This window comes from Cutaneotrichosporon cavernicola (assembly GCF_030864355.1).
Source record: "Cutaneotrichosporon cavernicola HIS019 DNA, chromosome: 6".
NCBI lineage: Eukaryota > Fungi > Basidiomycota > Tremellomycetes > Trichosporonales > Trichosporonaceae > Cutaneotrichosporon > Cutaneotrichosporon cavernicola.
Genome location: NC_083398.1, coordinates 976,296 through 1,002,432, shown reverse-complemented (window position 1 = coordinate 1,002,432; position 26,137 = coordinate 976,296). Strand labels below are relative to the sequence as shown.

The window sequence follows — 26,137 nt, the reverse complement described above, 5'->3', positions numbered from 1 at the left end:
ATCTCATCTCTTCAGGATTATCGAATTCCTCATCAAAAGAGATTCGAATCCGATTGGGGTCCCCACCAAATGCACATCCTCCGTTGTCTCTTTGTCCCTCACTCCGTTTGTATTGCGCTATGTATACACTCATACACTCATACAGTATACTTTATACTCATCAATCGAATCTTCAATGCCTGGATCTCCTGATTCCATGAGTCGACTGAACACTGAGACCGCCATGACGCTTGACTGTGGCTGACTGATGACTGATGACTTATGACTTTGATCTCATCAATATCTCAACCAACAAGCCTCAGCAATGCAGCCAGTAATGTCAGTAATGCAGCAATGCCCACCAGGTAATTCCTTGAATTCGAGTTGCCAGCAATTGCCACACTCCCTTAACCACCGGAATTAAATTCTCACGTGTTAAAAAGGGTGGATGTAACAAGCTAGACTGTGACCTCTATACTCATCGGCACGTATTGACGGCCTCACCAAGCGTTTGGTTACTCGACTAACATCCTCCACTCCTGTGCGCCATCCGCCTCACCTCCGGCTATCCCTCCTCCGTCACTGGCAGCCTACGCATCTGACGTGCTCGAGGCCCACAGCGTGCGCAGCGAGTGTCATCAGTGACCAAGTGGCTGTTCGAGTAGACGCCTACGTCACCAAACAGGCCATTTGCGGATCCCCCCTTCCCCATCTCTCCGGCTGTCATCCAAGCCCTTGAGCTCCTCCCGCCCATTGCGGTCAACGTCATACGCGGAGGTTGCTCTCGATCAGTCAGCATGTCCGGTTACTCAAGCCTACCAGCCCGGCCCGTCGAGGCGTCTCCCATCCGCTCGCCCGAGCGCCCTCTGCCCGATGAGCGCGGCCGAGGTGGATACGACGTGCCTCCTCACCGCGATTACGAGCGTGGATACGATTCGGATCGCCATTATGCAGTGTCACGTGATTACGACGAGCGCTGGCAAGATGACTATGGTACGTAGTAGGGAAGGCTCCCCGCGGCCTCGACTGACTTTCAAGAGCGTAAGCGCCGTCGGTCCCCTTCCCCTGGTTACCCGCACCAGCGCCAGCGTCGTCGATCGCCGTCACCTGGGCGTTACAACCAATTGCCAGATCCCGCCAGCTTGGAGACAGTCCTCACGTTCAAGCAGTTTGCTGAGTGGTTCCGCGTGTCTCATCCCCAAACCGCCAAGGACGACGATGAGGACTTGCGCTGTATCCGCGGAGACGTAGACTCGGGTGTGCTACCCAAGTCTGTCTTGGTAGAGAAGCATGGTATGGCCAAGCGCTACGAGAGATACAAGAAGGAGTACTACTCGCGCCAGGTGAGTCGAGCCATTAGATGTGCCCTGACAAGCAGCTCTTCGCGCTGTACCTCACTCACCGGGACGATGCTTGGTTCCAGGAACGCTATGGGCAGACTGAGGAGGCTGCGGCTTTGCGGCGGCGAGTGAATCGTCAGGGCCGCGTGCCCGGTGTCGAGCAGTACATTGCCGAGTTGCGCGACGGCAAGTGGGACGACGCCAACTATGACCACTCTGAGGACAAGCTGCAGGCACAGGACGACCCCGAGGCTCTGGATCGTGCTTTGGGTGATGAACCACACGACCCCTTGCGGATGGTGGTTCCTCCTCGACCGGGACAGGTCTTCGTCAAGACCGTGCCTCCCAACACGAAGCGGAAGGACCTGGAGGGCATCTTTGCCAAGGCGTCTGGCTTCCAGTGGTTGGCGCTGTCCGAGCCCTCCATGAAGCGGAGTTTCCACCGTGTTGGGTGGGCCCAGTACGAGGAAGGCGTTAAAGTCGAGGAGGTGGTGGACACCATCGACGGCTCAAAGGTGTGCTCCTGTGTTCTCCGGGTGCTGACTACAGGTCGACAACTTCATCTTCCACATGGGTGTCAATGCCTCTGCAATTGTCGGACGTATACGCCTGACGCCCGCAATCGCGACCACGCTCTCGCGCCTCGAGACGGACGCCGAGCGCGCACGCGAACTCGCACTCAAGCTTGAGGATGGGTTAATGGAGACCGACCCACCGCAAGCCGACCAGCCAGCTGAGGGTGAGAGCGGTGATGCAGCTGAGGAGCAGGATAAGGGAGACAAGGCACGTGGTCTCCATGAGCGCGGAAGCGACGTTGTCGCCGACGTGGTGACCCGTCTACTCGCTCAGCAGAACCTCGATGGCGACGAGCTTGACGAGGAGCAGCGCGTACGCAAGGTCAGTCGTTCGCATTTGATGAGAGCTGACATTGCAGGCGAAGATTACGCTCGACCAGTACATGTCGTATCTGCGCAATGCCCTCAACTCCTGCTATTACTGCGTCGTTCCGACCGCGTTCCCTGAAGAGCTGCAGCGCAAGTGTGTCCAGCACCTGCGTGCGCCGGAGGAGGCATCTGCTCCTGAAGAGTCTGGCCGTGATGGTGAGGAGGAGACGAAGGAGGCCGAGGGAACAGGGGCTGAGGGCCGCGAAGTTGAGGAAACCGCGGCGCGCGAGGCCCCGAGCAAGCGGTACACATACCCGTCCAAGAGCAGCGAGGAGCGGTGGGTCGAGAACCTTGACCTCAAGGTGCGCGGCGTCATTGACGAGGACCCCGACGTTGTCGAATACGGAGGCCGCGACATCGAAGACGAGACGCGACGCCTGCTCGCACCGTACATCAAACAAGAGGAGGCGGACAAGTACCGCTGCAAGGAGTGCGGCAAGTTGTTCCGTGCGCCAGAGTTCGTCATGAAGCACATCATTAGCAAGCATAGTGTGGCCGTCAAGGACAAGCTGGACGAGGTGAGTCTTGCCTTGATCATCAGCTGACCGCAGGCGCATGTATTCAACGCGTTCGCGCTGGACCCCCAGCATCTCCAGCCCACGAGCACAACACTCGCTGCCGTCGACGACCAGCTGCCCAGCCGCCCAGCCCTCCCGGCCTTCAACCCAGCTGTCGCGAGCCAGGCCATGTTCAATCCCGCTGCTGCGAGCCAGCCGGGTTTCAACATGGCGATGCAGCAACAGATGATGATGATGATGCACATGCAGATGATGATGCATGGTGGCAACAGCGGTGGAGCTGGTCCTGCTGGTGCAGGCGCCAGCCCCGCGAAGGGCCGGACGCGCGATTTTGACGCGTCCGAGCTCCCTCCAGCACCACCTGGTGGCGAAGACCCGCGGGCACGTAAGGGTCCTATATCCTACCGCGATCTCGACGAGCCCTCTGGTGCTGGCGACGGCGGTCTCCCGTATTAGATAGAAGCAGCGCATGGTATGCATTTGTTTGTCGCCGCATCATCTCCAACTTTGGAAGATTGGTGGATGGGGGAGGGCGCGGTGGAGGTTAGTTTCCCACGGGCGCCTGTTGACAGATTTCTGAAGTTGCCAGTCCATTCTCCTCTGAGATCGTCTGTTCACAACAACATCGCCGCCATGTCGTCGCCCTCAGCCCTGTCGGGCACGACGCTCTTGGCGCTCCTCACTTCGATCCCTCTCCCCTCATCAGCGGCGGACGAGATCGTGTCTCTACATGCTCCCTTCGTCCAGCCGTCCCTCCTCCCACAGGGCCAGCTTGGGAAGTGGCTCGCGCGTCTCAATAGCGCCGTCACGGCCCGCGAACCTGCCGCGGCGGCACTGGCAGCGATTGTGATCGAGCAGGACACGGAGGGGTTCGCTGCCTCGCAGTTCGGGAAGGGGTGGATGGGGGCGTGTTTGGGCGTGTTGGCAGTAGGTTACGCCTTTCAGCTAACAGGAGTAGCGCTTCCAGCTGACGGCAGGCGCCATCGACCACACCGGAGGCTCTCCCCTCTTTCATGAAGCTGTCATGTGCGCTTGTAGATGCGGCGCCGCAAGCTCCCGCGTTCGAGCGTGAGGTTGTCCAGCCTGCGATGGGCAAGCTTGCCGTCTCCATGTCCCGTGTTCTTGAGCGATTGGTAGAGGCCCGCGCTTGGCCTGCGACTTTGGACGCACTGGACGCAGCCCGCGCTCTCATCACTGCCTCCGCCGCCCCATTCCGGCCCGCTGCACCGGCACTCCGCGCGCCCATGACAACGCTGGTGCTCGGCACCTCTGACGCGCCGGAGAGCGTACGGTACGCGGCTGCGCAGACTCTGGCCGTCCTGCACATGACTGGCGGCAAGGCCGGTGCACCCTCCGCATGGGGGACGGACATGCGGGATGTGCTCGGCGGCCTCGCCGCTGCTTTAGGTGCCATGACCGCCGAGGCGATGGAGGAAGGTAAGCACAAATGCTCAGACCAAACTGATGGCAGAACCGCCTCGCGCGTCCCCGCCGCCGCCGCCTACTTCCATCCCAACCTTTCCTGTGGACGCGGTGGAGCGTGTCAACATCTCTCTCCTGGCTGTCGAGGGTTACACTGAGCTTGGGCTTGCTCTCCTCACAACTGCGACTGCGCGACCCGTCCCCGTCCCTCTTGCACAGATTGTCAGCGCAGCCCTCCGCGCTCTCAACCTGACGTTTGATACGCCTGTCGCGGCCCACGTCAGCCCGACTCATCACGCTGCGCTCGCTGCCGCCCTCCCGCGTGTTTGGAGCGCAGGTCTCCTCCTGCTAGGCGGCGCGATGGCCGCGTGTGCAGATCACGTGGTGCCACACCTCACCGTCATTCTCGAGCACACCGTTTACCTCCTTGAGCGCGTACCCGCTCAGATGGCGGAGGCGCGCCTCCAGCTACTCCGCTTCCACTCCCTCCTCCTCCAGATCTACCCCGCCGCCATCCTCCCTGCCGAGTACACCTCTCGCCTCCTCAAGTTCTCCTTGGGTGTCTTGGGGACCCTGCTCGACGCTCGACTCGCTGTCACGTCCGCCACGGGCACCGGGCGGAAGGGGAAGAAGCGCGCGCGTGGTGCAGAGGACGCACTGGTCGGCGGACTCGAGGGCCGGGCGCCCCGTGCCACCTCCCATATCGAGGCCGAGATCCTCCACGCGGCGCTCGACCTCTCGCCAGCCCTCCATGCCGCTGCACAGCCCGCGTTGCTCAACTTTTCCCTCCGCGTCCACCTGGCTGTTTACGCCGCTCTCGCGGCCCGACCGGCCTTTACCGACCCCTCTTCTTCGACAGCGGTCCGTGGTGCGCTTGACACAGCACTGCAGAACGCCGCGACCCTCGAGGCGGCTGGAACGGCGAGGGACATCCGCACGCTCCTCCTCACCGTCCTACCTCCCACGGTAGAGAGGAACGCGGCGTTTGATGCTCTCCTACACCCCGCCCTCCCGCCATTGTCGCGCCCACTGCCCACGCTGGCGCAGCTGCACATGTTTGCCCCCGAGAGTGAGGCTGAGCGCAAAGTCCGGCGCGAGCTGGGTTTCCGGGACCCGGATGACGAGGAGGAAGACGAGGAAGAGGACGATGACGACGACATGGCCGTCGACTCCTGGGAGGCAGGGAATGGGGCCGTACCGGCGCCTAGGGCCCAGATGCCAGCACCAGCACCTATTGCGGTCAAGGCTATGCCCGTCCCACCTCCACAGCCAGTCGCCGTGCTCCCGACAGTGTCAGCCCCCGCCGCTCCAGTGCCAGCACCATTCACGGTGCCCATTCCTCTCCCTGCTGCAGCTCCGTTTGCAGAGGTAGTGTCTGCTGCACCTGAACCAGCTCCCGCGCCCGCTGTGCCGTTCATGTCGAGCAGTAAATCTGCTACGCCCGCGCCCGCGGCGCTGGTGCCGGTTCAAGTGGCAGTTACGGAGGAGGACGCTGACTCGGACGAGGAGATCCCCGACCTCGACAGTGGGAGTAGCGACGAGGATGAGTAGACTTGCATGCATCTGTCCATTAGGCTCGTTGTGGCCGGATGTCAGACACCCATCCCCCTGAGTATTCCCATTCCCAAGGTTCAAGTCAGCTTAGTCACACATCGTTCGCCTCTCCGCGTAGCAAAACTGCATCTTCTACTGCAGGCGCATGCCGTACCGCACAACCATGATGATGGAGAGCGCCTGTGGTCAGTTCCTCTCCCCCTCTCATAACGGACAGTAACTGATGTCAGTTCCTTCCAGAAGAATGAACTCACCCAGACCCGCGGGCATGAACTTGCCTGATGCGATGAACCGCTTGCCCATGAGCAGCGTGAGGATGACGGCAACGGCTGCTGTCAGTTCATACTTGCCACCTCCTCACCAAGGGAGACGCGCACGTCCTTGGGGTTGTGCGACACGCGCTGGGATCAGCCACGCAAGGAGTGAAGAACGAACGTAAGCGCCCCAGCCAGCGATGAGGCCTGAACCGCCGCCGGCGACGAGGGAGGCGACGGAACCCCTCTTGATGAAGCCCATCAGGCCGCCGGCAGTGACGAGGGAGGCGTAGACGAAGCCTGGTGTCAGCTCGACCAGCGGGTCCACGAGCCAGCAGACGGCTATATACTCTTCGAGCCAGGGTAACAGATCATTGAGCTCGCGACGATGCTCTAACAGCGGAGAGATGCGCGCTCGTTTGGTCGACGCGTCACCAGATGTACAGGGATCTAGAGCGACGAATATAGCAATCAAGAGATATAGCACTCGTACACTTGACTGCCCTCTAACACAGCATGTACCCACCTGGAATGTCGTACTCGGGAGATCCAGCCATTGTGAGTTTGTTCTGGTTGTAAGGAGAATGATAGATATGTAGTAGTTCAAAGTCGCTACAGGAACGCGAATAACCGGCATGGGCGGGATGGGCGGATGCTGGACCGACCAACAATACCCCATGGGGAAGTGTGCCACATTGGTTTCTGGTGGACGGACCAAGTTGAGTCACCGCACGTGCGAATCTTAAGGACTAGAACTCCCCCCAACCCCAACCAACCCGTGTATCACCTGTTAAACGCGTCTCTTGTTACTTCTGCTCCACTAGAAGATACACCATCTCAACCCCTTCAAGACTCCTCTAGAGCACCGTCTTGGGCTTAGCCCTGGCAGCTAGCTCACCACCACAACATCACCGGGACCCACTCTCACCGTGGTTTTCCCATCGGCATTCGCCACTCAAGTCCATCACTCAGGATCCGGATCCGAGCTGTCCTCGGTGTCTCCCACTACTTGCACCTCTGCGCCGTCCGCCGAAGCCAGTTCCAGTGCAATGCCAGCCCAGCAAGTCCACAACCGTCGCGCCCCGCAAAGTGCGAGGAAGGGCAAGCTGGGCGGGCGCAAGCCGGATCTGGTCATGGACGGCGGCGAGGACCCGTCACAGTGGCTCGGCTTCTCTCTCCCACCCCGCGGGCCCACCACAGGCCTTGTAGGCCCCCCAAGGCGTTCTCGCCGCGGAGACGCGTGGAAGGGCAGCGCGCTCACGCGCGAGAAGTTTGTCAACGCCAGCTTCCGCTTCATGCTCAAGCCCACCGACGTCGTGGGGTACGGCGCTCACTTTGCCGACCCCGATATCAGCCTGCACTGGCCCAACATCCTGCAGGTGCTCGTCCCGACCTTCTCGGCGTACTCTGTCGCGCAGGGTTTTGTAGATACCGACACGGATGACGACGCGGCCGGCGAGGAGGCGGCTGAGCGTCGTCGCCGGATTGAAGAGGAGCGGCAGGGTCGCTCTTGCCCGATCTGCCTCAGTAAGCCCGTCGCAGGCCGGATGACCAAGTGCGGACACGTACGTCAATCACACGCTCGCACTGACCCCAGATCTTCTGCCTGCCGTGCATCCTGCACTTTATCGCGTTATCAGAGGTGCCAAAGGCCGCAAGCTGTCCAATCTGTGGCGACACGATCCATGAGGGCATGCTCAAGAGCGTGCGGTATCTCGATGCCGCGACGATGGTGTCGGCGGCGCAGGGCGACAGTAGAAGTGCACCATCGGCGGAGATCGCGACGATGATGTCTGAGGCGCGTGCGATAGACGAGTCGGAGGCGGCTGCAGCTGCGAACGGCGATGAGACTGCGTCCCATTCTTCGCTCGGTAAGAGGGCCCATCGAATTCATATGCGCCTGCTCCACCGGCCCCAGATGACGACGCTCGCGCTCCCATCTACGGCGACGTGGCCGTCCGACGCGATCCCGCCGATCAGCGCGCCATGGTACTTTCTCCCGGATGTCCTCACGTACTCGCGCTTCGCTCTCGCCTCACCCGAGTACATGCTCAAGGAGTTGCAGCGTGAGCTCGCTGAGCTGAAGCGCGAATGGGATCTTCTCGCTGGTGACGAGCTAGGGCGCGCGTTTGTCAAGGGAGCGCGCGACAAGGTCGAGAGACAAGTGGGCAAGGTCGAGATCGAGCTCATGACCGACGCCGTTCGCAAGCATGAGACCCAGGCGCGGCGCGCATGGAGTGAGGCTGTTGGTGGCGAGCGGCGAGAGCAGGAGCGGCAACGTGAACGCGGACGCCGGGCCGCTGAACTCGTCGAGAAGGAGAAGCAAGACGACCACGATCTCAACGTTCCGCTTGAGTTCCTGGCTGCGTCGGCAGCGGCGACGTACGGGAACGTCGAGACCGTACGTGTGCCCCCGAATGTGGTTGTGGAACCAAACCCCATGCCCAACCTCGACGCCGGGACGAAGAGTCAGCGACGCAAGAGCCGGGGCGGCGCGGCGCTGCTCACATCACCTGCTCCAGCTGCCGCACCAGCAGCGTGCTTCTATCAGTCGTCGCTTGGCGCCCACGTGTACCTTAGTGCGCTCGACATGCGTATCCTCCTCACCCACTTCGTCTCGTACGACAACCTCCCGCCCACACTCTCCTTCCCAACGACCGGCTACGACTCTGGGACCGTCACCGAAGAACTCAGAAAGAGGACAAAGTACCTCTCGCACCTACCGGTCGGAACAGAGGTCGTGTTCGTGGAGGCAAACCTCGTGGGCATTGTGCCAGCCGATGTGCTCGCCAAGTTTGAGCAGCCCCTCAAGACGCGGCGGGACAAGCGGCGCGCGCGCTGCCGTCGTGAGGACCGGGACAAGAAGCGCTGGGAAGAGGCTGAGCGCGCCAAGCGACCGCCCGAAGTCCACGTCGTGCACTCTGCGCTGGCGCCTCTCGCAGACGCCGAACTGGCGATGGCACTCGAGCGCTCACGTCTCGACGCCGAGAACGCTGAGCACTTCCCGTCTATGGACGCGGGGAGCCCGCCTCGCCCTACGTACGCGCCAGCCCCGCCATCGCCGGTGAGCTCGTTCGCGAGCGCCCTCCGTGGCCCATCCACTGCGCGCGTGTGGGGCCGGCCGCAGGAGGACATTGACGGTGCTGGCGTTGACGCCGCGTGGGCCGGTTTCCAGGGCGAAGGGGAGCCTGAGCCCGAGGCTGCGGCTGCGGCTGAAGGGCGGAAGAAGAAGGGCAACAAAAAGGGCAAGAAGCTCGTGTTTGGCGGCGCAGGGCGGCAGGCATAGGAAGACGACAGCATATTACGCGAAACTCACATTGGATTGTAAGAGCATGAATGAATGAATGTGTGTACACTGCGTGGGACTCGTAGAAGGAGCGACGTAAGAGTGGGGCAGTCTGTTATGCCCGCCCGTGCGGAACCAAAGTTTCGGAGACTGAGATTTGCATGACGTTCAGCCAAGACATGTTGTATTGCCACCCAACGCACCATGAGCCACGCACGAAGAGCGTGTTCTGTGGCCTCGCGCTTCGCGCGGACTCCACTCTTGAGGGCAGTTGCACCTGCACCAGTGTTCACCTCGTGCTCCCAATGGCGCACCCTCGTCACTGACGCCGGCTCATCGACTCCAAAGTTCGGCCTGCGGGAGTCGGGCCCGTTCGTCGAGTACGCCAAGTCTGCCAATGCCGCCGAGGCAGGGCCCTCCGCGCCTAAAATTGACAGTGTAGATGCGTGGAAAGTGAGCTCAAGAAACCTCTTGGTCTGATGACAGAAAGCCGGCGTGCCGCAAGCCGTCATTGACCGCCTCCTCGCCGTGTACCCCGAATGCGTGGCGCCGACGCCGGCACAACTTGCCTTTCTGCTAGGTGTCCAGAAGGGTGGCGTCGACATCTTCTTGCGCGATTATATGGGTCGTGGTAAGACGTTTGCGTTGGTGCTCGCGGCGCTGTCGATCGTCCAGCAGAAGGGCCGGGTTGTCATGATGCTACCGACGCCGCACCTCGTGCGGCAGGTGGCTGACCTCCTCTCCGCGCTGGGTGATGTTAGCGTAGGCACTGTCTCGAACGAAGGCGAGACTGAATTGAACGCGCGCGTTGTGCTCGGCACACCGCGTGCGTTTCTCTCGCTGGCTGGCAAGAAGCGCAACATGTCATTAGGGGATCGGTTACGCGGCGTGACGCATGTGTTTGTCGACGAAATCGACTCACAGATCGGTTCGCTGCCGCACGCGCGCATGACGAAGAATCAGCTGGAACGGCACCCGAGTCGTAAGCACACACCGGCTGTGGCCGACGCGCTCGACTCGCTCTTCGGTATCAGGCAGACGGACGGGTACACCGACTTTAGCCGGCGCAAGAGCATCACGAGCGTCTTCTCGAGCGCCACGCTGGACAACAATACACGCAGACACATCTACGGGCGAGGATGGGTGCGGCCGAAGGGCGGTGCGGCAGCCAAGCAGATTCTCGACCTCGACTTCTCCGCAGCCGCTACGCCGAGACAGGTCGCGCTGCGCGAGACGATGGCGCAGATCGCCGCGCGGGAGGGCGCCGTCTCAGCCCAGCCGATACAGAGGAAACCAAAACATTATGCGTTCTCGGTGAGCCCCGAGGGTAAACTCTCTGCCCTTGACCTTGCGCGGCCCGGCGAATCGGGTTTCATGCCGCCTGTGGTGGACGAAAAGGGCCGCGAGATCGACCTTGACACGCTCCCCCTCCGCAAGTCCGCCAACAAGCCGCGCCCAGGACTCCCCGTCACACTGCTCGAGGGCATGGCGTTCCTACACGCGACGGTTCCTCCTCCGAGCGGGACGTACTCGCTCGCAGTGCTTCCCGACGGCGCGTCCGTTGCCGGTGCAACTGCCGAGCTCGCGGCGCTCGGACTCAACGTTATCCCGCTCGTCCCCGAGGTTCTCGAAGGCGGAGTAGAGCCCCCACCAGCCGAGGCACCGCACATCATGCTCCTGACGACGCGCGCCGCCGTGCCAGGCCTCCACCTTCCCCACCTCCATTCGATCTACCTCCTGAACGGGCTGGATGTGAGTAAGCTCTCCAAGTCGGCCAAGATGGCTGGGGGACGTGAGGGTCAGAGCTTGGTGTACTCGATCATCACCGGTCGACTTGGGCGGATGGCGACTGAAGTCGGCGACCCGCAGAACCCACAGCGCGTCGTGAGTATCGTCCAGCATGACTCTTATGAGGAGTGGGCGCTCCGGCACATGTTTGGCGAAATGTACACCAAGTGGCAGTTTGCGCTTAGCCAATGGCCTGGCGAAGTCTGATGTACAACACCACTGTAGACACCACTCTGTATGCATCCATCTCCACTAGAGCTACATGCTTAGGCACACGTCCGAACCAGTACATGGCCGACGACGTCGAAGGAGGCTGTTATAATCTACAGTTGACGGCTGAGCCCGAGTTGCAGTCGGTCCCTGATCATCGATTGTCAAGAGTGGGGGCCCATGTTTGCGTCCAGAAATTCGACTTGTGCACACTTCAAAGTTATCAAACACACTAGCCGCACCATCACGCCGTCGGGGACCTCGGTGTCGCTCGCCCAATCCCCCACTCACAACTCTCTACCTACTACTCTTCCCTCGGCAACCCTTCATCATGGACACCGAGGTCCTCCCCGCTCCAAACACGAAACACGTTGCGACGCTGCACACTCGCCTCCCCAACGGCGATGAAGTGACGCTGCTCCAACAGGCCGTCGATGCCGATGGCACGCGCCTCGGAACAACTGGTACGACGCTGTGGCTCGGCGCACAGGTTCTTTCGGCATACCTTGCCTCGGCAATCGAGTTCAAACCTAACCGCGGACGAGCGCTTGAGCTCGGCGCTGGCGTCGGATATCTCGCCCTCACAGTTGCGAGCCTCGGATACGACGTTGTGACATCTGACATTGAGCCCGTGGTGTCGCGTGTGCTATCGCCAAACGCAGCGGCAGCGCCGAGGGGTTGTGGGACAATCGAGGCGAGGGAGATTGACTGGTTCGATGCGGTACGCGCTGCCAGCGAAGAGAGCGGACCAAGCGGATCAAAACAGGGTGGATCAACAAGTACCGATCCAAAATCCAGCGCCTCTCTCGCCCTCCTCGACGCGCAGTACGACCTCGTGGTCACCACGGACACGATCTATGCGCCCGAGATGACGCCTGCCCTCTGGGCGGCGCTGGAGCGAGCGGCGGCACCACGACCCGGACGCCGGACGCCGACAGTGTACATTGGCCTCGAGCGACGGGATCCGCGTGTGGTGGATGCCGCAATGGAGATGGGTCGGCAGCGTGGTTGTACCATGCGCCGCGTGGCCCATGGGCGGGTGGTGAAGGCATTGGAGCGGGCGGGCTGGCACTGGGGCCCAGAGGACTGGGAGGGCATCGAGGTATGGAAGGGCAAGTGGCGATAGATTGGGACTAGAGAGCATACATTGCTATTTTGTACATATATTGTTCACAGACCCAGGTTGCGGCGGAGGAACGCCTCGGCGCGGCCGTTCGCGTCGTGGAATGCCTTCATCGTGGGCTCGTGCTCGAAAGACGGGCGCGCGGCAAACCCATGTGCCGTGTCTGCGTGAGTTTGTCACGGATTACTCTACTCACCTTTGAAGAATGTGGCTTCGTTTGGCGCCTTGCCAAACTTGTTCATTATCTCGTCTACGCGGTCGCCGTAGATGTAAGCGCTGCTGTCAGCTTCATAGAGCCAACCGGGGATATGAGGGCTACTCACTCCACCTCGGCAAGCACAAACGCTGCCGGCCGCGTGTACAGTGGGTATCGTGCTGGTGTGTACTCTGGGTGGAAAGCCACGCCCGCGGCCAAGGGCGATGAGTCGCCTTTCCCGAGGAGGTAGGACACCATCGTCCCACCGCGGCAGTACCCGACGGCACCAACGGTGGTGTACCCCGCGTCCGTGACGTCCGCAACGGCCTTGAATCAGCTTTCCTTGGATATCCCTGTTGATCTCTTTGCGGCCCCAAGCCCACCACTTACCTTGTCGACCAATGGCAGTGCCTGTCCGTCCAAGATACCCCGCGCGTACGGCAGGATCTTGAGCAAGCTTACTTTGCTCCACAGATATCCCAGCCAGCCCTGGTCTTTCTTCGAGCCGGGGTACCATTCGATGGAAGAGTCGAGCGAGTTGGCTGGAGGCGGGTTGGGGATGTAGTCTGGCACAAATACCTCGATGCCGAGGTGGGCAGCATAAGTGTCGGCGAGGATCTTTGAATTGTGCTGCGTCGTCAGCTCCAGAAGCTGTTGAGCTCACAATAGAGAACCCGAATACGTCGTAGAACAGCACGACGCACGTCTTCGGATGCTTGATCTCGGCGGGGCGTGCATAGTACCTGTCAATGCGCAGGGTGTGCCCATCCACTGTCGTGCCCGCGTGTTGGAGTTGGCCCGATGGCTCACCGGGAAGTTTGGAGCCGCGAAGGCAGCACTCGCTGATGGGAACAAAAGGGAGGGACATTAGTGAGTCAGTGGCAAGTGGAGAGGAGTGAAGACAAGAATCAAGTGTGGCTTGGAGATCTGGAGAATGGACAGTGGTAATGTTGTCCTGGAGCGGGAAGATATACGCCTATACGTTTAATCTCCCACGATTGCTTTGGTTGATTGATGACGATGGGTGGTTGGGAGGGGAGCAAGGTAATTGCCAGCACATCCCCCCTTCCTCCTCCCCCTTTGCCTACCGAGATTGTGCCTACATCCTTCTTCATCCGCAATCTTCCACTTCTCTTCCGGTTTACTCGTTCTGGAATAGGCATTTCGGCATCATGTCTCGGTTCGTGCGCTCCGTAAGTTCTTAAACTGGGATGCACCACCGCCTTTGGCAGTTTCACCGACTCACACGACAGAGCAGCTACCGTCACGTGTACGGGCAGCCGTCAAAGGTCCACTACGAGAATGTCAAGATTAGCGGCAGCGCGTGGGACACCAACATGGTTACTGTTGGAGGGGTGAGTTGCGTCGACGGATCCGGTGCCAAGCGGGGCGAGAGCCCAGAAGCCCAGAACAGCCTCCTTCGACAACGGCTTGGTCGGCCTCCTTCCGCTGTCCGCTCTGCCTGGGCTGCAGTCCTCCCGTAGACGCTCCGCCGATTCTGTCCGGCTTGCTGGCTTACTAACCACAGAAATACATCGCTGTCAACTGGCAGGTCTCCGGTGGTGGCGCGTTCGCCATCTTCCCCGCCTTCTCGCCATACGCGCTCCCCGAGCCGTCGGGCTTCCCCACCAAGCTCCCGGACATCCTCCCGCTGGCGCGTGGACACTCGGGGCCTGTGTGAGTCTGCCGTTGAGGCGACGCAAACGAGCTGACCGCAGCCTGGATACCGCGTGGTCACCGTTCGACGATAACCTGGTTGTGTCGGGAGGCGAGGACGGGAAGAGTGAGTTGTTCTGGGTGGAGCTTAGGTCCTTCCGATGCCGCCGGCGAGAAGCTTCCATTCGCCTGTGACATGGACGCCAGGCTGGCACGCTTATAGTGCCTCGTTGGCCTGCACGATACCCCAGTCGGAGATTCGTGCCGCTCCCTTGGGCGACGACTCGCTTCACTACTCGAGCTCACGCTGACCCCAGTCTTCATCTGGAAAGTCGACGACTCGATCTTTGCGGGCTGGGGCGAGGACAAGTGGGAACCTGAGGACTTTGCCCCGGTCGGCAAGCTGAATGCGGGCGGGCGCAAAGTCGGACAGGTCGAGTTCAACCCGACGGCTGCCAACGTGCTTACAAGCGCGTCCGGCGACCACATCGTGCGCGTGTGGGACATTGAGGGGTCGCCAGACAAGCCGACGATCTCACTGACAGGACACAAGGACAGCGTGCAGAGCATCGCGTGGAACTCTGTCGGCACGACGCTCGCGACCACTTGCCGCGACCGCAAGCTGCGTGTTTTCGACCCGCGTGCTGGCGCCGATGCAGTCCGCGTCGCCGAGGGACACGGTGGCATAAAGGGCTCGCGGGTTGTTTGGCTCGGCGACCGCGACCGCCTCGCGACGACCGGCTTTAGCCGCATGAGTGACCGCCAGCTCATGCTCTGGGAGACGGCAGGCCTCACTCAGCTGCAGACCGAGAGCCTCGACTCGTCCTCTGGTATAATCATCCCCTACTTTGCCGAGGGTAACGACGTCCTCTTCCTGGCCGGCAAGGGCGACGGCAACATCCGCTACTTTGAGTTTGAGGGAGACCACTTCCACTTCCTCAACGAGTACAAGACTAGCGACCCTCAGCGCGGCATCGGGTTCCTGCCCCGCCGTGCGCTCGACGTCTCGCAGAACGAGATTGCGCGCGCGTTCAAGCTCTCGGGCCGCGATGTCACGCCTCTCTCGTTCATCGTGCCTCGTAAGGCCGAGGGGTTCCAGAGTGACATCTTCCCGCCCGCCAACAGTGCAGAGCCGGCGCTCAAGGCTGACGAGTGGTTCGCTGGCAAGGATGCCCGCCCCAATGTTGTCGACCTCGAGACGCGCGCTACTAGCGCCAACAAGCTGCCACTCGCGACGCCCAAGCCAACCGCGCCGAGCACGCCTAGACCCTCTTCGCCCAAGCCCGAGAAGCAGCAGTCAAAGTTGCGAGAGGAGGTCAAGTCCGAGCCTAAGGAGGAACCCAAGCCGGCGCCCAAGGCTGTGACGCCTCCCAAGGCCGTGACCCCGCCGCTGAAGGAAGAGCCCAAGAACGAGCCCGAGGTCAAGAGCCGCGACCTCGAGATCGAGCAGCCGGACAGCAGCGAGGACGAGGCCGCGCCGAAGGCGGCACTTGGCGTTGCATCCGCCGTTGCTGGTGGTGCGGCGCTGGGCGCGGCCGGCTTGGCTGCCAAGCCTGACTCCGGTGCAGCGTCGAGCTCTCCCCCTAACGGCGCGCCGAACGCCACTGACGAGCTCCTCATCAAGCTCCTGAACGAGGGAGCAACTCTCCCCACTCGCGGCTCTCCGTTCTCGGCTGGTCATGACTTGTACGCTGCGGACGGCATCACTGTCCCTGCCCGCGGCAAGGCCCTCATCAGCACCGGCATCGCCGTCGCTGTGCCGGCCGGCACGTACGGGCGCATCGCGCCGCGCTCGGGTCTGGCATCCAAGCACGGCATCGACGTCGGTGCAGGTGTCGTGGACGCCGATTACCGCGGCGAGGTCAAGGTCCTTCTCTTCAATTACAGCGGGGATGACTTCAACGTCTCCAAGGGCGACCGTGTGGCTCAGTTTATTCTCGAACGCGTGCACATGGCGCCTGTGCGGCAGGTTGATGACCTCGAGGCGACGCTGCGTGGAGCCGGCGGGTTCGGGTCCACGGGCGGCTTTGCCTAGTTGCCATTTATCACGAAACGATGTATGACTTGATGGTCTGACAGGGTACCAGCCCGCAGCGGAGGGATACTGACACCATTCACTGTGTCTGTCGGCCAATGCGACACTGTGCGATAGACGCAATGCTGGATGCACTGCTCCACTGACGGCAACTACACCACGGCCAGGACATTCTCTTTGTATACCTCGTTGTCGTTTTCCAACCTGCTTGGATCAATTCGCGTAGGTGGTCCCACAGATCGTGGCCGCTATACACGCTGAGGGGCCGTCGGTAGCGATTAGCAGAGTGGTGCCATCGACAGAATCCAGGTCCGAGGGCCCCACTGCTCGACCAACTCGCATACCTTTGGTAACACCCTCACACTTGGGCCAGTGGTAGCGCAGGCTTCCTGCGATCCAAGCCGATACCCGTCAACGAGATTCCCAAGACCAGGCCCTCCCGCACTTGGCTTGCAGAGCAGCAGCGGATGCAGGGCGCCTCCTGTCGAGACTCCATCTCGAGGTCCGAGGCATGTCAATATCTTGGGTAAATGTGTGGCTCTGTGTCTTTACTTCTCGTCATGAGGAAGCGGATGACGGACACGGCCCCCGGCTGGCGACGAGGTGACCGCTATCAGTCATATCGGAGCCACCTTCATCTGTCATATAACCCAGCGACGGCCCAACGCAACGTCTAGCTCTCACCTCTGATCTTCAACTAACAATGTCTCCAGAAAGAGGCAAGACGTCACCAGAAGGAAAAGGAACGTCTCCCTGACCTGTAGCGGACCCCAACCCCCCCGCCTTGCGTCCACGTCGGGACAGCCAGTCTCCGACTTTGTCAACACATCCCCCGCCTACCCCTCCTCCTCGAGGTCCTCCTCCCGTGCCTCCTTGCGCAACCTAAGGTAGCGAAATGACAACTGATTCATCACTACGTACCAGGCCAAGGATCGTTGGTCTACATGTCTAAGGAGAGTTCTATGTGTATTTGTATGTTACAAGTCTGTATGTGGTGTTACACGGCCGACGCTGCCACGGTCGTGGGCACGGTCTGCACAACCACTTCCTCACCGCGGTTACGCGCAATTGCTTGCTCCTTGAGCTCCTCTGCGCGAGTGTTCCATCGGTCCAATCCCGCTCGCTTCGCCTCCCACTGCGCCACGCGGCGGAGGTAGCGCGGAGAGCTCTTGCCGCTGCCCCACAGGTCGCCTACGAGCGAGAGGTAGTAGAAAACGACGATGAACGCGATCGTCCACTCCATTGCCGCCGCGCCAGAGGTCACATTGTTGCACGTATTTGCGCTGTGTGAGCCACGCGCTAGGCTCTTCCCTCGGCACTAGGGTGAGCTGGGCTGGGCCAAGGAAGACTCACGACGCCGTAGAGGATCGCAAACGCAATTGCGCCAAGGACGGCCGACAAGACGACGATGAGCTTAAAGATAGAAGAGCGAAGGAGCGACATGCGGTTCGGGTGGTCTTTATACAATGACCACACTTCGCCCGTCTGGCAACTGGCGCTGAGGGCCGTGAAAAAGATGAAAATACAGGTCATGGACCAGTGTAACCGGGAGTAGTCGTAGCAGTCGAAGACGGCGAGGAGGATCAGCCCGAGGCCAGCGACGATGGCGCTCCCGATAGCGCAGTAGCCAAGAATCCGTTCACGAAGCCTCATATCGGCTGGGAGGCGGTTCGTGTGCCGGAGCCACCGTTCCGCAATGAGCGTGGCCCACCAGAACCTGTGGTCAGCGTGGTCTTGCTTGATCCGACGTACACAGCAACCACGGACGTGATACATATAAACAGGGTCCGGTGCACACCTGCGACGTGGCTGACAAAGACGATACTCCCTTGTGTTGGTCGGTAGCGAGGCTTGCCGGCTGCAGCCCACAGCCCGATGAGAGCGAGCAGGCCGCCGAGCCACGTGAGTCCAGCGATGAGGGGAAAGTAGACATATGGTCCGAAGACTGCGTCAGCATACTATTCCATTGCAACCGCGTACAGATGCGACTGCCTAAGCGGCGGGTGTCAAGAATGTAGGGCAACTTCGGTTTGCGCGCCGCCTCTAGCGCCGGGCGATTGGGGTACTCGTCCATGTCATCGTGGTTGGTAAAGTCGGTGCGCGCGGTGCTCGGCGTGGTGCTACTCATGATGGCGTTGGCTATGTTGGGCAAGTCATTGAAAAATGTGCTGGTTATAAGAATGTATGTAGGTACTGTATGGTGTAAAAAATGGATGCTGAGCAAGGTCTGCCTGGTCTTTCGTTAGCCGTCGGTCCCATGCCGCCTGACGTCAGTGCTGGGCCCGACCTCGGGCAGAATGACAGACCGCCGAGACGGCGACGGCCTAGGCTGACGTGCATTCCGCGGAAAATAATATTAGGCTTCGTCATCCACAACGGAAGACGCTGTGCGCCTCGGAGCCGCGACGGTCCCAACTATCATCGCATGGTGAACTGTGGTGCTCAGTGGGGCCTCTTCGCATGTTGCGATGGGATCCAGCACCTTGACAAGCTTGACTGTGCGCCGTGCCTGAGCCTGGATCATCAACGCACTGTTGACAGGTAATGGCTTGCGTTTGACCAAACTTTTGAATACGACTCAAGAGGTAGTCGACACACTCAACGACCATTGGCCAAGTTCCTGGAGCTCTCGACCTTGCAGTTCGTGGACTAGGTTGAACATTGTGACTTGCAACGCATTGGAGCGTCAAGTCGGGCTGAAAAGGTACAAACCGACGCAATGACGCCAGAGGGCCAGTCGAGAAGACAAGTCTTGGCGCATGGACGCAATGTACAACTAATTGCAGGCCTTGTAGGGAGGTTGAACCGGGCGCAGATCTGAAGCACGGATGCATCGTTGGTATGCGACACAAACAAACACACGCCACAAAATGCAACGGCCAAGAGGCGGGACCCGAAATGGTTACCACAGGGCCTCTTCAAGTCATTTCATTCCTTCCAATCTGTGTAATCTACTTGTCTCTCAAAATCATGGCCAACTCTTTCTTTGTCCTTGTTACTCAATCAAACACGGCGGGGTGGGGGGTTCGCCGGCTGATAAATGTGCAGTCCAGATATATCACAAAAGAGCAGTGCGGTGCTGCTGCACCGGACAGGTCACGACGGGGGTCGAACCCGCAATCTCCTGATGTACTCGTTGACGCTGTCTCGCAGCTCTTCGTAGTCAGACGCGATGCCATTTCGCCACGCGACCCGTTGTGTTTGTTGGAGTTGGAGCCTCCAGATTCGGGCTGGAGGTCCGCGGGTTGCCGCAGGGCGATCCCCGTTAGTTGAGAGGTGGGGGGTGGTGGGGGGGGGGGGGCGGGCAGTCGGGCGTAGAGATAGGACACCTGGTTGTTGGTCTAGCTCCATGGCTTCTCAAACTTCTCGTCATGTCAGTCTACTGCAACCGACGCAGACATACAGTATACCGACGTCAGCAGGTAAGTGTGAATGGTAGGACAGCTAATGTCGCTCTTGCCACTAGGACATTCAAAAATTGAGCCAACATATTCCTGAAGCAGAGTTACGACTGGATTCAGACGAGATGAAGGATTTTCTGGACAGGTACGTAGCCGGCCGCGCAAGCCGGCGTTCTAAGTGTGAGGCGGAGGCCGACCTTATCCACTCCTTACTCGACAAACCCTCAGCGCGCTGTGAAATATCGTTCATTCTGTCTGCATTAATTCCTGATAACACTTCTGTTCTCGGCTTCCAAAGGCATTTGATATTACAGCTGCTGGGCGCGGTTCGTTGTTTGCTTAAACTTCCGAGCGGAACGGTGTGCCCGCCTTCTTTTCGGCCGCCGAATCAATGTGGCCGCCAGTGTCACCACCGTAATCTTGATGCTCAGCTTGGGCGGCGATCTTGTCGAGTCCAACTTGCTTGGCGACGCGCTCGCGGCGTGCCAGGTCCTCGGCACCAGACGTGTCGTGGCTGCGTGTCAGCAAGTTGTGGCAGATTGATAGTGATAAATCTTACAAGATGTGGTCCACTTCCTCGAGAGTCAGGCCTTTAAGTTCAGGGAGGAGGAAGATGGCGTAGAGGAGACCGACGATGCAGAAGCACATGAAGACAATATACGTCTTGTAGCCGATGTTCTCGATCATCCTGTCGTCAGTCTGGGTGGTGCAACGATCGTTTTCAGATAAACGCCACGCGGACAGCGTGCCGCAGTTTTCGTTGTCGGATACTCACACAGGCGTCACCATTGCCACCGTAAAGTTCATGATCCAGTTGGTCCCCGAAGAGAAAGACATGCCCTTGGCGCGCATGTCGAGGGGGAAGACTCGAAAATCAGCGATTTCCGGCAGAACGAAACTCACCCTCTGCCGACACAACCCACGCGAGTGGACCCCAGGTGACAGCAAAGTTGATAATATACCAGAAGATCATGAAGACGGCTGCGTTTCCCGCTTTTTTGTTGCTAAAGCTGGGACCAAAGGATGCAACAATGGCTGCGATGACGGCATGCGATATGGCCATGTTGATCTCACCCCAGATGAGCATTGGCTTACGGCCAATCGAGTCGACGAACATGACAGCTGGGAACGTAAAGATAAAGTTGACGACGCCGACAAGACCAGTGGCGAGCAACCCGATAGTGTTACCCGTTAGGCCAAGTTGCGCAAAGATGGTAGGGGCATAATAGATGATGGCGTTGATGCCAGTCCACTGCTGGAGCGCCTGGGCAGTGGCACCGAGGAAGAGGCGGTGGAGCAGGGACTTGGTTGTAAGGAGACGTTTGTATTCGAGGAGCGAAACTCGGAAGTTGACAGTGTCGATGCCGTAGCGCTCCTTTGCCGCCTCGCGCTCAACGAGTCGCTCGGCCTGGAGCGAGCGGTACTCGTACTGCACCAGAGGGTCATCACGCGGCCTTTTACGAAGCCTGGCCAACGTATCGAGGCATTCCTCCTCGCGGCCCCTGAGCATGAGCCATCGAGGCGAGAAGGGGATGAACACGGCGCCGATGCAGAGGATGATAGCCGGGACGAGCTGGAGGGCAAGGGGGACACGCCTGCGGTCAGCGTTGGGCTCCCATCTCCGAGACTTACCAAGCGGCCGTCGACTGGCCAACTCCAGTCGTGGGGTCGTAAGACGTGCCGCCAATGAAGTTCAAAGAGTCAGTGATTCATCCCAACCGCGGTCATCGAGGTTACATACTGTGCCGTAGCCAATCCAGTACGAAATCATCTTAGGGTCAGCATACAGTAGCGCACTCTGACCCTAGACCCACAATACCAAATGTGATCGCCAGTTGCTGAAGTGCGACAAGTGACCCACGAATACCAGGAGGTGCGAGCTCTGCGTTGAACATTGGGACCAGCATCGAGAGGGCACCGACCGCCATGCCAGCAAACCAGCGACCAGCTGCTTGTTAGCAACCGCCTGCAACTGTCCCCGCATTCGTCTCACCGTAGATGCACGCAATTTGGTAGTTGGCCCCCACCTGGAGCGAAGTGCCAAGCATGAAGACGATACACCAGCCCGAAATCGAGTACTGGGTTGTATTAGTACCAATTCAGATCGGTGATCAAGCCTCGGCGACTTTAGAGTCCACATCCCGCCACTCAAAATACACACCTTGCGCGAATAACTGCATTATCAGCAAGGGTATTATAGCTTGGAGTGTTCAACGAGCAAGTCTGGGTGCGCGTTCGAACAGGCCCAACTCACATGTCAGCGAGGGGACCGCCCATTAGGCTCCCCACGAAGGCACCGAGCTCTTGGAGTCAGTGGGCGAGCGAGGCTCTCTCGGCTCACCGAGAATGGCAGTTACAAAGCCTTTCAAGGTCTTGTTGGTCACATCGTCTCCGAGCTACGGGTTAACGCCCTCGCCGTGAGACTCCGACTCACAATCCACGAGTAGCGGGCCTTGAAGTTGGCCATGACCTGGACTTGACCAAATACACCTGACAATCAGTCGTTTGAAAACTTGAAGACCGAGTTCGCGCGTACCTTGGTTCTGGTAATCAGCATCGATCTGAGGGACCTGCCAAAGAAGTCCCATGCGAGCTTAGGAGACTCACATAGCCGTACAGCACACCACCGAGAGAGGCGAAGAGTGCGAGTCCGAGCGACCTGGGGTTGTGGATGAGGCCTTTAAAGCCCGTCTCACCTTCGTTGGCGAGGTCCAGGTCGCCAATCGCGGCGGCGCGCACGGTGGAGATGTTGCTGCTCCTCCGGCGCTGGTTGGCGGTCGAAAAGGTGGGTCCGCTGATAGAATCCCTTAATGATTTGCGGCCCGCCATTGTATGTCGAGTGAGTCGTGTTCTATTGAAGCGGGTGTGATAGAGTATGTCGGTTGAGGAACCAAGGCGACCCCAAGCCTATAACCACGGCTTTTATGATCTCGGGCCCATGGCTCCTTCACCAGAGCGGCCTGCCTTGCTGAGGCTGATCCATGGCTGAGAGATTGTTGCCGTTGGAAGGGGCGGACGAAGCGTAGACCACCAGTCGGAGTCCCTTTGGAGCTGACTTGGGCCAACAGGCGTGTGGAATGACGCATTCCAGCATCTGCTCGGCCTAACATACTGTAGACTGGTGGAGCGGACCTCTCAATGACTCCATGTGACGTAAGCCGTTGGCATGCTGATCTACTTGTAACTTGAACAGCTGTCATAGCAGCTTCACCCAGCCCTGGACTGAGACTGTTAGCGGCTCAGTGAATGGCAAGCGGGTCCTGCGCTCGACATCTTGAACAACGACGCTAACCACAGGCAGTAACGAGCGAGTCTAACATGGACGTGTCGCGTGCCTGGGTATTCAAGCAACAGCTACGTATGCCCTAGGAGTGCGTCCACCAGTGCAACTTGCGGAAAACTTGCGGAATCCACCAGTGCAACTTGCGGAATCCACCAGTGCACCTTGCCTTGTCCACCTCGTCCACCTCGTCGATCGCCGAGTTGCACGCAATGCGCAGTTGTCAAATATAGTCCTCGTTGCTGGTGCCTATCACTACTGCGTCATTGCTTGTTAGCTGTCCCCATTATCGGTCGACTTGGGGGTGTGGATCACTGCCAAGTCGTTGTCAACCTTATCCGAAGCATCCTCTTCCTGGTTGCCGACCATCCGCAGCGTCATCGCTTGCAGGCCCCAGCCCGACACCCCGACCTGGTAACAGCCGGTATAGGTCCCGGGGAGGAACAAGGGTGGCATTTGATGCCCATCGTATGCTTCATGTACTCATATGGTGTCGTCTTGAGGGTTAACGTGATCGAGTCAGGTGGACATGGCAAGTACACTGTGCGATGAATGCTCCAATAAAGTTGTCAAGTGAGGGTGGGTACAGTAAATGACAAGTGGAGGGAACAAGGGGTAAGGTGGAATGAGGAAGGTTACACGAGGCCCGTGCTCACATCTCGGCGCAATTGCAATGCAACAATGCCCATAACAAGCCACATACCTGTAAAGCAACCACAGAGTAAGCCTCTCAACCGGGAGTCAAAGCGTACGCCACCATTGATCGGAAAGTAAGCAACTCATGCGTGTAGCTGGAGAAGAGCAGGGAGGTGAGTCGGTGAGGGCTGAGGATGAACCTGACAGACAATTGGAGGCATCGAGTTAAGATACATTCAGCGGCTCTGAACACCAAAACACTAACGCATGTTTCCGCACTGACCACCTTGCGAGGGCTCTTGGCAGGCCTCCTGGCCTCCTGGAGGCTGACGACTCTCCTGGAGTCGGGGATGAGGATGTGTTCAGTGCACGGGTCATCAGCCTGTTGGGTCATTCCCCTCGGGGTTCCCCCACCCCCCCCCCCCCCTCTCCAGGTCATTCATGGCGACGTTGTTGCATGTTGCATCCACTAACCACTACTGCCAACCAACCCACTCTTTCATACTTACGTCTTGTCCTCGACACCACCGCTCCCTTCGCTCTCGCTACAAGGAGGTCGCTCAACCATGTCGACCTCCTTTCTCCCCTTTCCATCCCGCTTCTTTTCCCGCAAGTCTCGCTCCAAGAGAGTCAAGACGGATCCTCCCAAAGAACTCGTGTCACAACCGACGATTGTACACCGCTCCCCTCTACCCATCGTACCGCCGCCGCGGACTGCACCCCCCTTCCACTCGCAGGGCTATGCCAGCTCGCGACATACCGACTCCAGTGGACGGTCGGCCCATACTACGGAGGGGTACGCCACGCAAAGGGGTTATCCTGACGTCTACTGGCCGCGCAAGATTCCGTCTATGAACGAGCTGTCACACCGATCAAACGTACCGAGCCCACAGACTCGCCCACGCGCTCGTCATGTTTTTAACAGCGAAGCTGCTCATCTCGTTTCCAGCTTCAGCCCTAGGCCAGCCGCGCCCTCTCTGATGCAGTATGACCGGGAGCGCGAGGAAGTGTGGCGCGGCAGGAGATTCTCTGAACAAGTGCCGCACACCCAACCCGGCTTGCCGCTCTCACGCTCTACATCGGTTGGGGGTCATATCCATCCCCTCGCGCTGGAGCCTCCTTGGCAAGGAGTGATCGCAGCGTCGATCGAAGAAGAGTCGGAGTCAGAAGAAGAGACCGAAGGGGCACTCGGGCCGCTCGAGGTCCTTGAAGCCTTCTTCAACGAAGAGCCGTTGCCCGAGTGCATAGTGTTGTCGCTACCTGCATCACCGACCGGTTACAGCAACGCAGGGCATTTACAACCGAACCGGTGGGAACAGCCTGGGCCCAGCTCTCCCCCAACTCGTGCAGCATCATCAGCGTTCACTCAATCTCCAGTGGCATCAGGTTCTTCCCCGTCGCCTCCAGCAGGGTTGCCTCCTCCAGGCTCTCGTCCCCGCACGACGCAACTTATCAGTACGACCCACATTCCCAGTACGCCACCTCGACGCCACTTCCCTTCCGGTGCAGGGCTCGCAAAGTCTCCTCCCAGGGCTTCCCCTCCGCTCAACCCGGCCAAGTCGTCCTTTTCATTGCCCAGGTTGCGACGCAACTCGAGTCGTGCAAGGCGGAACGAAATGCCGTTGGAACCGCCTCCAAGCCCTCCGCGGGATGAAGAGTGAGCATCGCTCCGTGTCTTGATTGACACCAGGCTTCCGTACCTCCAGAGGCCTCTGCCTCCCACTCCGCCAGAACGAGGGGACTCGTTCCGCAATCGCCTTATGAGCCGTCACCGCCGTTCGGGTGACAAGTCTCAGCCTGACCCAATTCAGGAGGAAGTAGCCCAACCTGCTCTTAGGCAGCTGGGCGAGGCTCTTTCGCTCTCACCTGCTCCACGACCCAGGTCACTTGTGGCTTACATCATCCCACCCGAAGAGCGGGCGCGGATCGGGCACCAGAGGCGTGGGTCCATGTCGTCGGTCTCATCTGCTGGCGATTCGACGTGGGCCACTCAAACGATTCATCGCCAGAAAGGTTCGCCGGCTCAACCGCAAGCGATCCCCATCAGCCCCTTCAGACTCACCTTCAACCCGCCAACTGGCCTTAACCCACCGCCACGACCGCGATCGTCGATGGTTTCGACTCGCTCCGCCGGCAGCTCCAACTCCCACTGGTCTCCAGCTCATCAACAATCAGTCCTTACGTCCTCTACCCTCCGCTACCAAGACGATCGGATAGCGTACTGGTAGTGATCTTCTGTCAAGTATACATACAATTACGAGTCTTAGCTACATGGTGTATCATTTCTTGCTTATGCGAACCCGTTTGACATGTGGCATGTCACCCGCCATGGTAGCTGCGCTGCGGCTGAGCCTGGCCGGTTCTCTGACAGCTCTCCCGCGTTGTACTCCCACAGGAGCCGATGTCTTCGTGACGGCTTTGGCCTTGCGAGGTGTGCTCCTGGTGGACATGGCATGAGTGGATCGTGCGGTGGATATCCCGCGGTCTTGGTACTCTTCGTCATCGGGTCGAGCGC

At 59.6% G+C, this 26,137-nt stretch overlaps 10 protein-coding genes across 10 annotated transcripts; 6 read left to right on the top strand and 4 right to left on the bottom strand.

Moving 5' to 3' along the window:
- Positions 1-776: 776 nt before the first annotated feature.
- CcaverHIS019_0603930 (uncharacterized protein) lies at positions 777-3,237 on the top strand (the record flags this gene model as incomplete). The annotated part of the gene is made up of 7 exons (XM_060602846.1): positions 777-972; positions 1,018-1,322; positions 1,358-1,834; positions 1,869-2,216; positions 2,254-2,419; positions 2,471-2,781; positions 2,815-3,237. The coding sequence occupies 7 exons, from the start codon at positions 777-779 to the stop codon at positions 3,235-3,237; spliced, it is 2,226 nt and encodes a 741-aa protein (XP_060459199.1).
- A 177-nt stretch (positions 3,238-3,414) lies between these two features.
- CcaverHIS019_0603920 (uncharacterized protein) lies at positions 3,415-5,754 on the top strand (the record flags this gene model as incomplete). The annotated part of the gene is made up of 3 exons (XM_060602845.1): positions 3,415-3,708; positions 3,759-4,218; positions 4,253-5,754. 3 exons carry the CDS (start codon positions 3,415-3,417, stop codon positions 5,752-5,754), a joined length of 2,256 nt encoding a protein of 751 aa, XP_060459198.1.
- A 135-nt stretch (positions 5,755-5,889) lies between these two features.
- Positions 5,890-6,568, bottom strand: CcaverHIS019_0603910 (uncharacterized protein; the record flags this gene model as incomplete). Its single annotated transcript, XM_060602843.1, has 6 exons — positions 5,890-5,937; positions 5,973-5,977; positions 6,012-6,086; positions 6,119-6,158; positions 6,193-6,311; positions 6,538-6,568. The coding sequence occupies 6 exons, from the start codon at positions 6,566-6,568 to the stop codon at positions 5,890-5,892; spliced, it is 318 nt and encodes a 105-aa protein (XP_060459197.1).
- A 492-nt stretch (positions 6,569-7,060) lies between these two features.
- On the top strand, positions 7,061-9,297 carry CcaverHIS019_0603900 (uncharacterized protein; the record flags this gene model as incomplete). The annotated part of the gene is made up of 2 exons (XM_060602842.1): positions 7,061-7,576; positions 7,609-9,297. The coding sequence occupies 2 exons, from the start codon at positions 7,061-7,063 to the stop codon at positions 9,295-9,297; spliced, it is 2,205 nt and encodes a 734-aa protein (XP_060459196.1).
- Positions 9,298-9,501: 204 nt separating this feature from the next.
- On the top strand, positions 9,502-11,292 carry CcaverHIS019_0603890 (uncharacterized protein; the record flags this gene model as incomplete). The annotated part of the gene is made up of 2 exons (XM_060602841.1): positions 9,502-9,750; positions 9,784-11,292. The coding sequence occupies 2 exons, from the start codon at positions 9,502-9,504 to the stop codon at positions 11,290-11,292; spliced, it is 1,758 nt and encodes a 585-aa protein (XP_060459195.1).
- Positions 11,293-11,626: 334 nt separating this feature from the next.
- On the top strand, positions 11,627-12,421 carry CcaverHIS019_0603880 (uncharacterized protein; the record flags this gene model as incomplete). The annotated part of the gene is made up of 1 exon (XM_060602840.1): positions 11,627-12,421. The coding sequence occupies one exon, from the start codon at positions 11,627-11,629 to the stop codon at positions 12,419-12,421; it is 795 nt and encodes a 264-aa protein (XP_060459194.1).
- A 44-nt stretch (positions 12,422-12,465) lies between these two features.
- Positions 12,466-13,482, bottom strand: CcaverHIS019_0603870 (uncharacterized protein; the record flags this gene model as incomplete). Its single annotated transcript, XM_060602839.1, has 5 exons — positions 12,466-12,581; positions 12,615-12,694; positions 12,742-12,941; positions 13,005-13,244; positions 13,279-13,482. 5 exons carry the CDS (start codon positions 13,480-13,482, stop codon positions 12,466-12,468), a joined length of 840 nt encoding a protein of 279 aa, XP_060459193.1.
- Positions 13,483-13,786: 304 nt separating this feature from the next.
- CRN1 (uncharacterized protein) lies at positions 13,787-16,305 on the top strand (the record flags this gene model as incomplete). Its single annotated transcript, XM_060602838.1, has 5 exons — positions 13,787-13,807; positions 13,868-13,969; positions 14,143-14,291; positions 14,333-14,397; positions 14,588-16,305. The coding sequence occupies 5 exons, from the start codon at positions 13,787-13,789 to the stop codon at positions 16,303-16,305; spliced, it is 2,055 nt and encodes a 684-aa protein (XP_060459192.1).
- Positions 16,306-17,302: 997 nt separating this feature from the next.
- Positions 17,303-18,433, bottom strand: CcaverHIS019_0603850 (uncharacterized protein; the record flags this gene model as incomplete). Its single annotated transcript, XM_060602837.1, has 4 exons — positions 17,303-17,623; positions 17,659-18,022; positions 18,073-18,250; positions 18,286-18,433. The coding sequence occupies 4 exons, from the start codon at positions 18,431-18,433 to the stop codon at positions 17,303-17,305; spliced, it is 1,011 nt and encodes a 336-aa protein (XP_060459191.1).
- Positions 18,434-20,045: 1,612 nt separating this feature from the next.
- On the bottom strand, positions 20,046-22,535 carry CcaverHIS019_0603840 (uncharacterized protein; the record flags this gene model as incomplete). The annotated part of the gene is made up of 14 exons (XM_060602836.1): positions 20,046-20,220; positions 20,266-20,394; positions 20,482-20,572; positions 20,610-21,301; positions 21,339-21,352; positions 21,448-21,477; positions 21,521-21,654; positions 21,700-21,784; positions 21,868-21,880; positions 21,961-22,009; positions 22,048-22,102; positions 22,141-22,196; positions 22,243-22,276; positions 22,314-22,535. The coding sequence occupies 14 exons, from the start codon at positions 22,533-22,535 to the stop codon at positions 20,046-20,048; spliced, it is 1,779 nt and encodes a 592-aa protein (XP_060459190.1).
- Positions 22,536-26,137: the final 3,602 nt, after the last annotated feature.